Raw genomic sequence first — 13478 nt, 5'->3', positions numbered from 1 at the left:
CCCCTTCTGGCAAAATTCAGATTTTTGGTCTAAATAAATGAAATCGTTTAAAGGGTCACTCTGGCAATTTTACACATTTAAGTGTGTTTACAGATCTTGGAGAGTGCTACTGCAAATGTGAAAAAAGTAGTGTAAAACCTACGAAGTGGTTTCAGAGGACTATGCATGTAATCTTGGAAATTGCCTCTACTGATGTCACTCAGCGTTTTCTAAATCAATGGGGCCGTACCCAATCGGTTGAAATCCATGTTTCTCTCACTGGTGAATGGCTGATATCTTTGCTGGTTTGGCTGCCATGAGGCACACGTTCATGATATATGTGTCATTCAACCACCATCTCTGGCGTTACAGACTTTCTATTCAGAATACCTCAAGTTGTCTGTCACTTTTCATAATGTCTGAATACAATGCTTAACTGGTACACTGTTTTCAAAATTGGTGCCTATATTACCCCAAATGCCACTTAGCCACTGAGTGACATCACTGGAGGCAATTAATTATGACAGGCTTTATACTATCTAAAAAAAAAACAAAAACAAAAAAAAATTTTTTATTCCACTCCTCTCCAAGACCTGTGGACACACTTGAATGTGTAAAACTGGTGCCGTTGCCCTTTAACTCCATAGAGTTGGATTCAAAAGCCTCTGGTTCACTGTGCAGCATAATCTCAAGTTTAATTGAGAGTTTTGCTTGGCATTTGATGCTTATTGATACATCATAAATGCATTAGTGGACACATTAAGGGAATGAAAGGAACACTATTACACTTTTGGTGCTTTAGACATGAGTTTTATTACCTATCATGCCGTCCAAAGTACCTTTTGAGTCTCTAAAAATAGGTCCAACAGGATCTAAGCATCAGTGGTTCTCGAAAAGGATGTCAATAGAAATAAGGAACAGAGTTTTATTTTTGAACATGGGTGGCACACTTTGAGTCATGGTAAAAAAGAGATAAAGAAGGTCAAAAAAGGAGACGTAAACATCATTATCACAACATGACAGTCTATTTTTTTTCTTCTTGTCTGCACAAACCCAAATGTTGCAATGTGTGGGAATATGCATATATCTGTATGTCCAAGGCACAAGTAAGTGTTTGTCGATATGCCTGTAATTGTATGTATGAGTACATGAAGTGAGTGTATGAGTACGTATATTTGTGTAGGATATATGTATTTGTGTGTACATGTATTGTGTGGACTTTGTCATTGGATATGAGTAATCTTAACTATGCCTTCAGTTTATTTCATGATGCGACATAAATTATAAACTGCAACAGATTTTTTTTTTTTTTCTATTTTTTGTTTGGTCTGTGGTCAGTTTCTTTAGATGCACTGGGATGTACCCAATTGCTCTTATGTGATAATAATAACAAACAGTAAACAAAAAGGTCCAACAAGACAACCAATAAAACTAATCTGTAGACCTTGTATTGAAGAGAAAGTCTGTGCCAAAGTATATTTTTATATTTATTGTTTTTATTTCATGTTGCATATTCTTAAATTAATTTAGGAAATTAACAACCATGAGATCATGTGATATTCCAGAATAAAAACACTATGCAGGGGTGCCACAGTAGCTCAGTTGTTAGAGCGTGTGTCTTTGCTTCAGTGGCTCAGACTTCAATCCACCTGTGGCCCTTTGCTGCACGTAATCCCCACTCTTTAACACTGCTTCCTGCTTCCTGTCTCTCTTCATCTGTCCTTTGTATAAGATCACAAAAAAGAAAATTATCTTTATATATTTTAAAAAATGTTTTTAAAAAAAGGTGGAATGGAGCCCAAACAGGAAATTATTGCCCTCCACCCCACTAGCGGGTTAATCCAGCCATGGTTTATGCATTTAAATTATTATTTTTTAAAGATAAGGATTCAAAGGTTCTGTCATCAAAGATGATGACATCCCTCATGAAACAGTCCAGATAAAAACGGATTACTGTTGTGTTTTACTTTTACTTTTGATCTACAGCCATCTGCTACATGCAATTTTCAGACAATTTAAGTTTGCACACTCCGTGTCTGTTTTTTATAACCCAGCTATGGATTGCAAAAATCCCATCTAGCTGACATGTAGCTTGTGCTGTTTGTCATGTGCGCTGAGGGTTTTCGTGCGTCAAAAACTTCAAATTAGTCATGATGTGTGATGACACATCCCTGGACAGATGATGTAGACTCAAATTCCAGCTGAAGCGGACGTGCAGTTTGCACATTCAGCACGTTCCACTCTGTGATCTTTTACATAGAAATGTTTCTCATTAATGTGAATATCATTTCGTTCAGCTATTCACTACGTAAAGTATCAGTTACAATTTCTTGAATTGCATTCTGCACATAATTTAACACGGTAAAGAGAGTAAGAGGCAGTAATCAGGTTACAGCATCAAATCACTCTTTTATTTACAATTATGTTAACTGGCAGTAGAAACAGGAAGTTAAACACTCTCTCTCTTTCCTGTTTAGGAAGAGTGATACTCTTAGACTGTAACTGCGGTAAACTAATACTGAACTTTTTTATGTCAATAAGTCAAGCCATCCTCCTACCCCCCCCAAAAAAATACATATATAGAAATGAAACATGGTTATGTTTTTATATTACAGAGCTGAACAAATGAGCTTCCTTGTATTGTATGTAAGAAAAAGCCTTTAAACATCTCAACTTCCTTTGCACTTTCTTGCTTACAGCTCATTTTCTTGGCACTGAGGTATCGTTTATGTCCAGAGCAGGCCTCACACAGGTTGCAGTCAGAGCATTAGTCGAGCAGTGAATTCAACTTCTCATTAAAATGTTTTAAACTGCCGCCGTCTGTGAAATGAGGTCAGTTAATTCTACATTTAATAGAAATGCTAGTACGGTAAATTCAGTTTTAAGTGCAGATGTTCCACTGTTGTCTTAATGTTCACGCATTAGACTGACAACTCTTGCACTTCCTGTCGAGAAACCTCGCAGAGTGACCTGCAGTGATCCATGCAACCTCTCTGATTCACGATTTTAGGGGATATCCATGTCTCCATTAGAGGTGTGGGAGTGGCGTTTCTCACACGAAGCTCGAGTGTCAACATTTTCTTTGCTCTCCTCATCCCGATCCTCTGATCCTGATCTCCTTCTGAGACGCAGTCCTGGATCTCTCTGTGTTGGCACCTGGAAGCTTGAGAAGGAGCTTCCTAACGACGGTCTCTTCTCTGAAAAGGAAAGCACAAACACAAAAACAGACAGAAATGAGCGCTTACAGCAGGCGAGTTAAGTCCGATTTAGGTCTGTAACACAGAGGCTGCAAGATGTAAATGTCAAAATTGAGAAGGAATTCACTGGTAACAGATACAGTAACCAAATTTCAGGAAGTATATATTTACAGATCAGTGTGTGAAATAAAATCATCATCTATGTACTGACAAATAATCTCTCTCTTTGAAGAAAATGGAGTCACTCTAATCTTTGCTTGAATCTACATCAAATATCAACCCAACCACAGCCACTGCTTTTGAAGCTGGCATTTAGTAACCTGCTGTACACTCTGAATGTTGAATTTTCCACATTGTTTTCTGCCATTTGAGGTTTGCAAGGGGATTTTTCACATGACACCAACTTCTTCCACGGCAATGCTGTTTCCAAAAAACGTTTATCAGTTTAAACATAAAACATTTTGTCTTCGAACCATATTCAACTGAATATAGGTCTAAAAATATTTGCTAATGATTTCATTCTGTTTTAATTTATGCTGAACACGGTGTCCCAACTTTTTGGGAATTAGCGTTGTCATTTTTTCATTACAGTAGTGGATGGAAACATGCAGTAATTTGCATTTCCTTGAGCTGATTATCTGTACGTCGAGTCACAACTAGCCTTCCATTTGTATTGCAATGCGACGATAGTAGGAAAAGCACATGTGACTAATAACATTAACTATGGGTCTGTTAGCAGGGCGATGAAACGAAAGCAGCTTAATGGAGTCCAGCCATCGTTCATATTATTATTAACACCTGTGCTTTTGCCTGTTGTGACAGGTCCAAAACAAAGTGCTTTAAATGCTTCAAATTTGTCAGGTCACATAATGCAGCATCTCGTCTTGAAGATGGGACACGCACCGCCTGGTCCGATCGGTCGCATCAGTCTGTTCATCTGGACGTTCCAGTGTTTGACGTTGGTGCTCGCCTGGCGAAGCTTCCTCTGAGCAGCCTGTCAGAGAATAAGGGCAACACACATGCAGCTAATGTTAGCATTACCACCAACCACAGCCAATAAATACGAGTACTAAGAATCTTTTCACATCAAAGTAGAAAGAAAAATGTTTTGACATTTAAAGGGGCACAGACAGAACTGGCTCTTCTAAAGACAGATAAGCAAAGCAGACCAACCTCCTACTGACTGGTGATACCATCATCAAAGCATCAGAATGAATCACAGAAAGTTTTCCAAGAAAACATTTTAGGCTGGTTTCTGTCTGTTGTTTGAAACGCCTCGTTGGACTTCATTGAACTGTTTTGAGGGACAGACCTTAACAGCTGTAATGTTTTCTTTCATTAAAGTCTGTGTCATGCTGTACACTGTAATGTGTTGTCTTGTCTGTAACGAGAAGGAGATGCAGCCATCTTGCCTCAGTCATCTTTGTAAACAAGATTTTAAATCTTATTTCAGTTTTACCAAACAAAATGAATTAACCCTAGTTAGAGTAGTGTGGACTTTGAATTCAACTTAATGGAGGTTCGAAATAAAATCTAAGCGAAAAGATAATGCGGCAGATAATGCTATTGGCTCAATGTTTCCTGTATCTCACTAGATCCCCAGTAAGAACCATTTCAGATAAATTGGTTTTGGTTCTGGTTCTTACCACTACATCCTGGTCAACCCGATGCCGGTTTGCGCGGACCTCCTCAAGCTGCCTCTGCGCCTCGTCCAGGGCCCGGGACTTGTTCTCCATTTCCTGTTTTAGCTCCTGCTTCTCCCTCTGTGTCTTCAAGATGTACTCCTCCTGTTCCTCCTGCAGGGACATCAGGGCCTTCATCTTCTCCTCCTCTTCGGCCAGTAACCTGGACACAACAGAGAGCGCAACATTTTTCTAATTTTTTCCCCCCAAAAAACATGATTGGCTGTCGCTGTTGAAGAGGATCTGATGTCTAAACACATTACAGTGAGCAGAGCTGCACAAGGCGTGAAGCTGAAGCTGTTTTTGTGGTCATTTATCAGACATGTTTTCACTTGAAAAGATTTAGAGAGCGCAGAAACAGCGACACAATAGAGCTGACTGATGGCAGCATTTAACAACTTCCTCTGTCGGCAGCTCAACTTCCTCAGGAACATAACGCAACATGAACTCCTTTCAACAGCTGAGCTTGATATCTGCTGCCTACACACAAAAGCACCTCCCAACCTACAGCTCACAGATGAATGTTTGCAGCCTCTTAACCCAAACAAATGACTGCTTATTGTCCTGTGAAAGTCTTTATATGTCTGTAATCATGTGTTAGTGATGATGGGAGGAAACGTGAAACACTTTACCCTGCTTGAGCTAAACGGAAGGCCTCCTCATCCAGCCTGGCTTTGATCTCCTGCTGCAGCGCCTCCTCCAAGCGCTTCTGCATCTCCTCCAGCTCCTGGATCCTCTTCCTCTGCTTCTCTGCCTCCTCCTCTTTTAGAGCCATCTCCGCCTGCATACTGACCCGAGCCTTGAGATGCACAACAGGAAGCAAAGGAATGATCACTCGTATCTTTCTGTTTCTGAATTCAGACTATTTATTTCTTCTTCTTTGCCTCCACACTCACTTCCTCAGCCTCTCGCAGCTGGATCTCCAGGGCCCGCTGGAGCTGTTCATGCTGCTGGCGCCTCCTCTGCTCGTCCTGCTCCAGGAGGGCCTGAGCCTGCTTTTGCGCCTCCTTTAGCAGCTCCAGCTCCGCCAACTTGCGTTCCCGTTCCTCCTGCAGGGCCCGAAGCCTCTGCAGCTCCTCCTCCTTGGCCTGCCGTCTCTTCTCCCGCTGCTCCCGCTGCTCACGTCGCTTCAGCTTCAGATCTTTGTGGAGGGAGTTTTTCCCCTCCACGTGCAGCCTGATGGCTGTTTGAATCGCTGTGAAGAAGATGGCATTTACTTGATATGAGGGTCTTTGACTTATAAGTGATCAATATCAGTGAATGTGAGTCTCCTCTGACCTGTAGTCCACTCCTGTCTCTGTTTGGTGTCTGAGGCACTCATCTCATAAGTCTTGGAGAGGGTTTTCAGACAAAACATGCACCTCTTCCCATCCCGGTCTGGCAGCACCTGTTTAACGACAAAATATTTAATTCATCAATAAATACCACCTCGTCATGCATTGTTTTGTTCTCTTTTTTACATGTGCTGTGACCATGTCTTAAATGTTAGAAAAAAAAATGTTGAACTCACTGGGAAAAGGACGTTTTTGATCCATTTTGAACGACCAAACATTATTTGATCATCGTCTACTTCCTATAATAAAGCATGATTTTAGAATGGTTGCTTGTTTTCCTTGGGTGTAACACATGGTGCAAGGGTGTAGTGCTCTCGCTGACAAAATAACAGAACTTGAGCAGATTTTTGTTTGTCATACTTGAATGGCATTGATGGGCTAATAATTGACTTGGTGTTCATGTCAACAGCCGGCAAAAAACAGCCAAGGTAACAACCACTTCAGCTACTGCTGCAGGCTTCATATTCAGAATGAATGATCCATACTCATTCATGGGAGTGAGGGTGGCAGGCTAATTATAGATTCAGTTCACTTCTGTGAGGAAATCTGAAATCTGATTGTCAAACAAGGCAACATTCAGTATCCAACTGTTGTGCTTTTAATAGACTTGATCATTACCAACCTTTCCGGATTATGACTGTCTATTTGGGGACTGTTTGAAAGGTATTGGGGGTGGGGAGATTTAGAAAGGGGGGGAGGGTTATGTATTTTTCCCTTTGCTAAAGGGAGGGTAGTCTAAATTCTTTAGAAGAGAGGGGGAGGGTCTTTAGCAATTAGTGCCACGTCATTTGTCGCTTTTCTAGAGCAGCTCCCAACTTCACTTTAATCTGCATCTTAAAAGAGAGCTGAACAGTGAGGTAAAGATGTGTGAAAATATGTAAATGTGTAATGAAACAGGACACATTACTACCAGCTGCAACCACATCAGCTTTGAATGTTTTACAATTTGTGAGTCTGTGTGTCATCACAGCAAAATGTGGTCTTGGAATCACGTAAGTGTTTTTTTTGCCCGTTGTCTTTCTGTCTGTCTATTTGTCAGTCAACAGATTTTGTCACCAGTAGCCCACTGACTCAGTAGCATCACAACTGAGTCAATGGGCACTTTTTAGCATGGGTACCCGCATTTAAAGAACCTGTGTTCCCAAATTAGGTGGAAAATCGGTATAAGATGAAGGCAGGGTTCCAACCTAGGTGTGGTCTGATACATGAGTTCTGAGTACGTAATGATATAGTGATGACTACAATGATGACTATTGTCATTGGTCAAAATGTCATCATGTTGTTCGTGGTAGCAGCTGGGGTGATCCCATCGCAAGATGGTTTTTCAGTGATCAAATGTTTTCCATAATTCTATATTATTCCATTAACACGTTAAAGTGGAACACCACTTTGTATGCGTCTGTTCAGAGCTCTTGAGGAGTACCACTGCAGTAAGTTGTAAAAACCTTTTGTGTTTCCAGAGGGAGCACCTTTGAAAATCTTAATGTTTGGGCTCATGGAGTTAGAAAGAAGTGAGGTCACGAGACCTCTGTAGCCCCCTCCTCATGTTTGATGGAGTCATGAAGCTACAGTAGCTGCTACTAGCATAACACACACCAGATAATTTTGGTGCCAGATTTTGACATTGAAGAGGAATACTAGTAGGGCTGGGCAATATGGCCTTAAATTAATATCCCACTATGATGTTATAAGATATATATTTCAATATTACCTCAAAAGCATTAAATACATGGTAGATCTGGGCAACAAAATAAAATTTTACAATGTTGCTGACCAGATTTTTGGTAAACAACCATCGGTAATGTGGATATAATGACTAAGTGGGTACAAACAATTTGTATATGAAGAAGAACAATGATCTGGTAAGTTAAGAAAATTACATAACTTTACTGTAATGCAGCCTTAACAAAAAGGATACGAAGATATCCAAAATCTAAGGTGATGTACAGTCCTCTCACGATAATGGTTACCTTTAAATAACCCAAGCCTAAATACATGAAATAAAAAGATGATATCTCTGGTTGTGCTGCATTGATTTTGATCCTCTGTGATTCTGGAAATTTAATCGGAGTGCAATGTTAAACCGGTTAAGTACTCTTTAAAGGTTTTAAAGGTACATTAAATACGTCATCATACATTATATTTTAGTCAGGAATGCCAAAATTGTTCTAATTCAGTAGTGTTAATTTATTTCTATTGTTCAAGTTTTCTCAAGAAAGGGCTCCACAGGAAATTGTCATAGCACATGGAGGGCCATTCCTTTTAAAAAATAAGTTAAACATCATGTTCTACATTCCTCCTCACCACAATAATTTTCGCACAGTCCCTCACAACTCCGAGTAACTAGTTGCACATGTCTGAGCAATTCAACTAAAACTAGACTTTTTGTCTCAAGGGTTGTACGTGAATTATTTTCCCGGAGTCCTGAAGAGGTAAGGGTTTCCAGTAATTCACAAGAAAAACCAAAAAGGAGGGTTAGGGTTAGTAAGTCATGACAAACAAACATCTGTGAACCAACGTGTGATCCTTTTAGCCATATCTTGCAACACCTTGGTAGAGTCCCCACCCCCAGATTGTGAACCTCTGGCTTTAAGAATCATATATTGACTCAAATTTCAGAAAGAGAAATGAGCAGTGTGTATTCTTCAGCTGCTTACCTCCACACAGCAGTTCCCATCCAGGACTATGTTGCCCTGGCAATCCTTGCGGTCCTCCCCGGTGTAGTAGGACAAGTTGCTGGGCCTTAAGGTGAACCAGCGTTCCTTCCAGTTCCTCCTCAGCTGGCCTTTCTTCCACAAATAACCCTGCACAAACACACACACTCATTGACACAATACAGAGCAAGGCATCATCCAAAACACAGACTTCTGTTGACAATTGAGCCTCGTACCTCTTTGAGGACATCACCAACGATCTCCCTGTAAACTTCCTCTATAGCCATGCTGATTATGCTCTTATCAATTCCTCTGGTTATCTTTCCGGTGTTCATCATCTCCAGAAAAACCCAAACAGTAATGCCACTCTGCTGCACTGAGTCTTGGGAAAAGAAGTCCTCTAATTCAACACAGTTGAACTCAATACTCATAGCCATGCAGACCTTCTTGAGGAGGTACTCCACCTGGAGAGGAAAAGAAACCAAAGGTCTTGAGAGTGAGAAATAACATGATTCATTTGAATGATCTGTCTTTGCTGCAATGTACTCAAGGAAGGAAGTAACTAAGTGTCAAACCAAGAATGATCTGAGGTTGTTTTTTACCTCCCTAAAGTTGGGGGCCTATTTACAATAAATTGATGTACGACATTATTTTGTGGTTTCCAATTTTTACCATAAAGCACCACAGCAAAGCTCACATCCTACAACATTGCCCTTCTCAAGACTTTAAGTTATATCACTTCTTAATTAAAGGTACTTATGAAAACTTTTTTTTACTCCTGTAGTACAATAACACCATAGATTTCTTTGTCCAGTGGTTTGTGTGTGAAGAATGTACCAAAATAAAACTGAACAATGTTCTCTCAAACTCAGCACGACAAAAACTACTCTGCCCTTGAAATGTAGGTCTGTCTCTTGGCAGCAGCTGTGAAAAACACACGACAGGAAACCAAAACGAGAGTTTGCAAGTGAGAAACAAGCCCACACTGCTGCATGAAAAGAGCAGCGTGTTCCATGATGGCAAGAAACAAGGTTTCAGCAAGGGTGTGTTTAGTGGTTGTTGAAGATCCAACACCATTTTTTTTTAGGTCACAGATTACTGACTACAGCCTCAGTAATTTACCAAACAACAGAGCACAATAACCTGACATGTCAATGCTGCTAAATTTAGTAACAGGTGTTACTATCATCACACACAGCCACGATCAACAAGAACTTCAAGATGAGCAAATTTGTTTGAATTTTTTTTAATTTTTCAGTCCAGTTGTGTTTTGACTGAAAAAATACCTCATGTTCCAAGTAGCATATAAGTATATAAAGTGTCTGTTTTGTGATGGAAATTAAAATAAAATCTACCCACCTCATCAGGGACCATAACCAAAGGGTACTTGTCCTCAGAGAGAAAATTAAACAGGCACCAAAGTCGAAAAGCATCCTTCTCTGGCAGAACAGTGCTGCTGGTTTTGTCCGTGTGGTAGTTTTTCTTTGCTGTAAGAGTCCAACAGAGCTCGTCTACGTTTTCCTTAATAAAGGATCCTTCAATAACCTGCAACAACATCAGGCAGAGATTGAAGCATCCGTGAAAGCGTTAGAAAAGGAGCGTACAGTTGTGATATTATCACCTTATCCAGGATGTATTTGTTGAGATAAGGCATGTAACCCTGACTGGAAACTGGACCATCATCATCATCCCTGAAGTGCTCCTCCAAAGCGACAGGGTCGTGTGGGATAGATAAAACTGTACACAGGTTGTGAGACAGCACCTGAAAAATCCCAATGAACAGGACAGAAACATATCTTAAAAAGGACAAAAGAATGGAGCATTTTTTTTCTTCTGGCATCTTTGTGAATGTCACATTACTGCCAAAGCTCAATTACACACTATCTCGTGGACAGCTGAGTTTGCTGGGATAAGTTATTGTTTTACGTTTTCCTCAGAAAATAAAGGCCAGCAAATTCAGAAAAATGCTCATTTTGAAACAGAACTTTTGGGAACAGAAATTCTGAATTATTAACATCATGCTATCCTAAAAATAATTTTGTCCGAACATACAGAAGTGTGAAAAAATATTTTTAAAAAAGGGGTGGCTGAAGTCAGCAAGAAAGCAGGAAATATTGCACGGCAACTCAAAGTGCTTCACAGGCCAAACTGCACAACTAACAGAAAACGTAGAGATAAGCAGTAAGCTATATAGAGAATCAAAGCACTGCAAAAATAGAAGTCAAAAGTGAAATGTGACAAAAAAGTCAAATGAAATAAATAAAAGGGAAGGAAAAATTAAAAGATGGAAAGAAGACCTGCTACAAAAATATTACATTATAAGCTATAAATAACACAAACTACTACATGTAATCAGTGTACTACTATCAATATTAATATTGCTATACTAGCAGTGTTCCTACTGTTTTGTCAAGGAGGGTTTCACTCTATAAAAGCATCTTACTTCTATAATTTTCTTCAACTGAAAGTGTGCAACATCTTGACATATCTGATGCATTTTATCAGACAACCAGTGTCTCAGTGTGTTGAGCCATAACCACATCCTGTCTCAAAGCTCGAGCGCACTACAACATCTGCCATTTGCGAGGCCACGGCACGCAAAGTGCTTGCTTCTTAGAGTGTCTAAAGAACACGGCGCCTGTACACAGCCTGCTGCATGCATGAGGGGGATAAGCCCAGTCATGAGGCTGACCCACTGTGAGCCAGGAGCGGCAGGCAGCACATCGCAGGAACGTGGAGGTGTCTGGAAATGGAGTCCACACCAAGACCAAGTGACATAACGATGAGATCAACAAAAATACAGTGGCTCTATTGAAGCCCTGTGGCAAGAGACAACAGTCACCAACATGTTTCCAGTTTGCCCTCGCTCTCACTGTAACAATGTTCTTTTTTCATACATGGGCTCATGGTGTGAAGATACTCTATTCAACAGGCTGTTCACTGGTCAGGTCCAGTGCCAGAGGAGCCTTTGCACTACAAGCTGGTACACGGAGGCCCAGTGCAAGCACAGCTTGGAGATGAGGGCTCCCATTCATATACAGACTGAGAGCAAACTGTTACTCTCGTCCTCTTGTCAAACAGAGGTGCATATTGTGCCCTCTTTCAGCAGTGAAGCATTCTACTCGAAATATAGGGAACAAATTTGTTCCTTGTTGGGACAGCGTGTTGGTTTAAAAACTGCGTTTCACACAGGAAATATTGATGATGATAAGCAATATCAGATGGCATACACCCTCATTTCCCTCAAGCACAGAACAAAGTATAACTATTACAAATTCAGTTCTGACATTTAGGTTGCTGAGCACTTCAAATATTTTCACCTCATCATCCCCAGAGCGAGCCCACGTGATGAAATATGATTTGAGATAGGAAATGAGGCAAGAGAGTGAGAGACTTTTCAGACGAAAAAAACCAAAACAAAAGTCCCTTAATGTTCAGGTAGTTCACTCACCTTGAGTTGAGACTTAGACACCTTACCGCTCCTCTCCAGATCCAGGGCTGTGAACCCATACCAGATGGATTTGAGCAGCTCAGACCGCAGGTCCATGTCTACAGCCGCGTTACTCTCTGGTTTCCTCCTCTGCGTCTCTTCTTCTTCCCTCTGCTGTTGACACAGGGCCCTTGGGTGACAAAGTGACACCCACGTTGTGCTGCTGCTGTCACTGAGGCACGGGGCTTTACCGGGCTGCTGACAGCGACACCTGCAGGTCGTCCACAGTCACTGACGGATAGGGAGGGTCTGATCGTACCACCGTGAGTGTTCTGATCCTGCCTTCCAGCGGAGAAAGAAGAGTATTCCGATCCTTTAATGTAGAACTACCACAACACAAAAATAACCCATTACAAGAGAAAAATAGTTTAGTACTGAGAACGTCCCATTTAAACTGTTATATTATGATAATACTTTCATTTTATCAGGTAATGTTCTATTATTTCATTAAATTGTCATTACTGATACATAAAGGTGTACAGCACAAGTAACAAGTAACTTAAGTAGTTACTTTTAAGTACATCAATTGCAAAACATATTAGTACTCATCAAGTTAAGTACAAATTGCATTCAAATAGTAGAGTAACTGCAATTTCCAGTAGTGCTGCCTTCCAGGACCTGTAATAGGTAAGTCACCGTAAATATGAATCTGAAAATTGGGTTTTTCTAGGAGACCATGGATTTTAACAGAGTTTAGACAGGTGGGCATTCTTCTTTATAAGTCTAAATATCGAATATAATATCTGAAACAAACCCAGACCTATTCAGTTTAACAATAACGTTCTTTTAGCTAACTGCTAATTTGAAATAAGCTAATTTGATATAAGCAGTTAGCTTTAGCTTGCAGGTTTGTGTACTGCTCATATAACTTAATACCACCTACCAACTGATAATAACTTAATTGAGCTAGGCCTTGATGAGGCCTTATTATGTTTTATAAATAAACAAACTGCAAGCATACCTGCTAGCCTATGTTAGCCTGGTTCCAGACGTCTGAATCAGCAGCCACAGCTCCATTTTATCTAGAGCTATCAAATAAAATAATAAATAAATGAATAAAAAATAAATAAAATGAAAATCTAGTCATGACTGAACCTTTCATAAAAAAAAATAAAAAATGGTGGGATAAGGGATTAGATTAC

At 40.3% G+C, this 13478-nt stretch overlaps 1 protein-coding gene across 1 annotated transcript; it reads right to left on the bottom strand.

The window, feature by feature from the left end:
- Nucleotides 1-767: 767 nt before the first annotated feature.
- LOC115585522 (differentially expressed in FDCP 6 homolog) lies at nt 768-12393 on the bottom strand. Its single transcript, XM_030423954.1, has 11 exons — nt 12298-12393; nt 10468-10608; nt 10206-10391; nt 9083-9310; nt 8850-8996; nt 6137-6245; nt 5755-6053; nt 5491-5657; nt 4823-5021; nt 4080-4170; nt 768-3176 (listed from the first exon to the last, which is right to left on the bottom strand). Exons 1-11 carry the CDS (start codon nt 12391-12393, stop codon nt 2986-2988), a joined length of 1854 nt encoding a protein of 617 aa, XP_030279814.1. The 3' UTR covers nt 768-2985.
- Nucleotides 12394-13478: the final 1085 nt, after the last annotated feature.

The sequence above is a fragment of the Sparus aurata genome, chromosome 7 (genome assembly GCF_900880675.1).
Source record: "Sparus aurata chromosome 7, fSpaAur1.1, whole genome shotgun sequence".
In the NCBI taxonomy this organism is placed as follows: domain Eukaryota; kingdom Metazoa; phylum Chordata; class Actinopteri; order Spariformes; family Sparidae; genus Sparus; species Sparus aurata.
The sequence above is the reverse complement of the archived record's forward strand: the minus strand, read 5'-3'. Positions and strand labels throughout refer to the sequence as shown.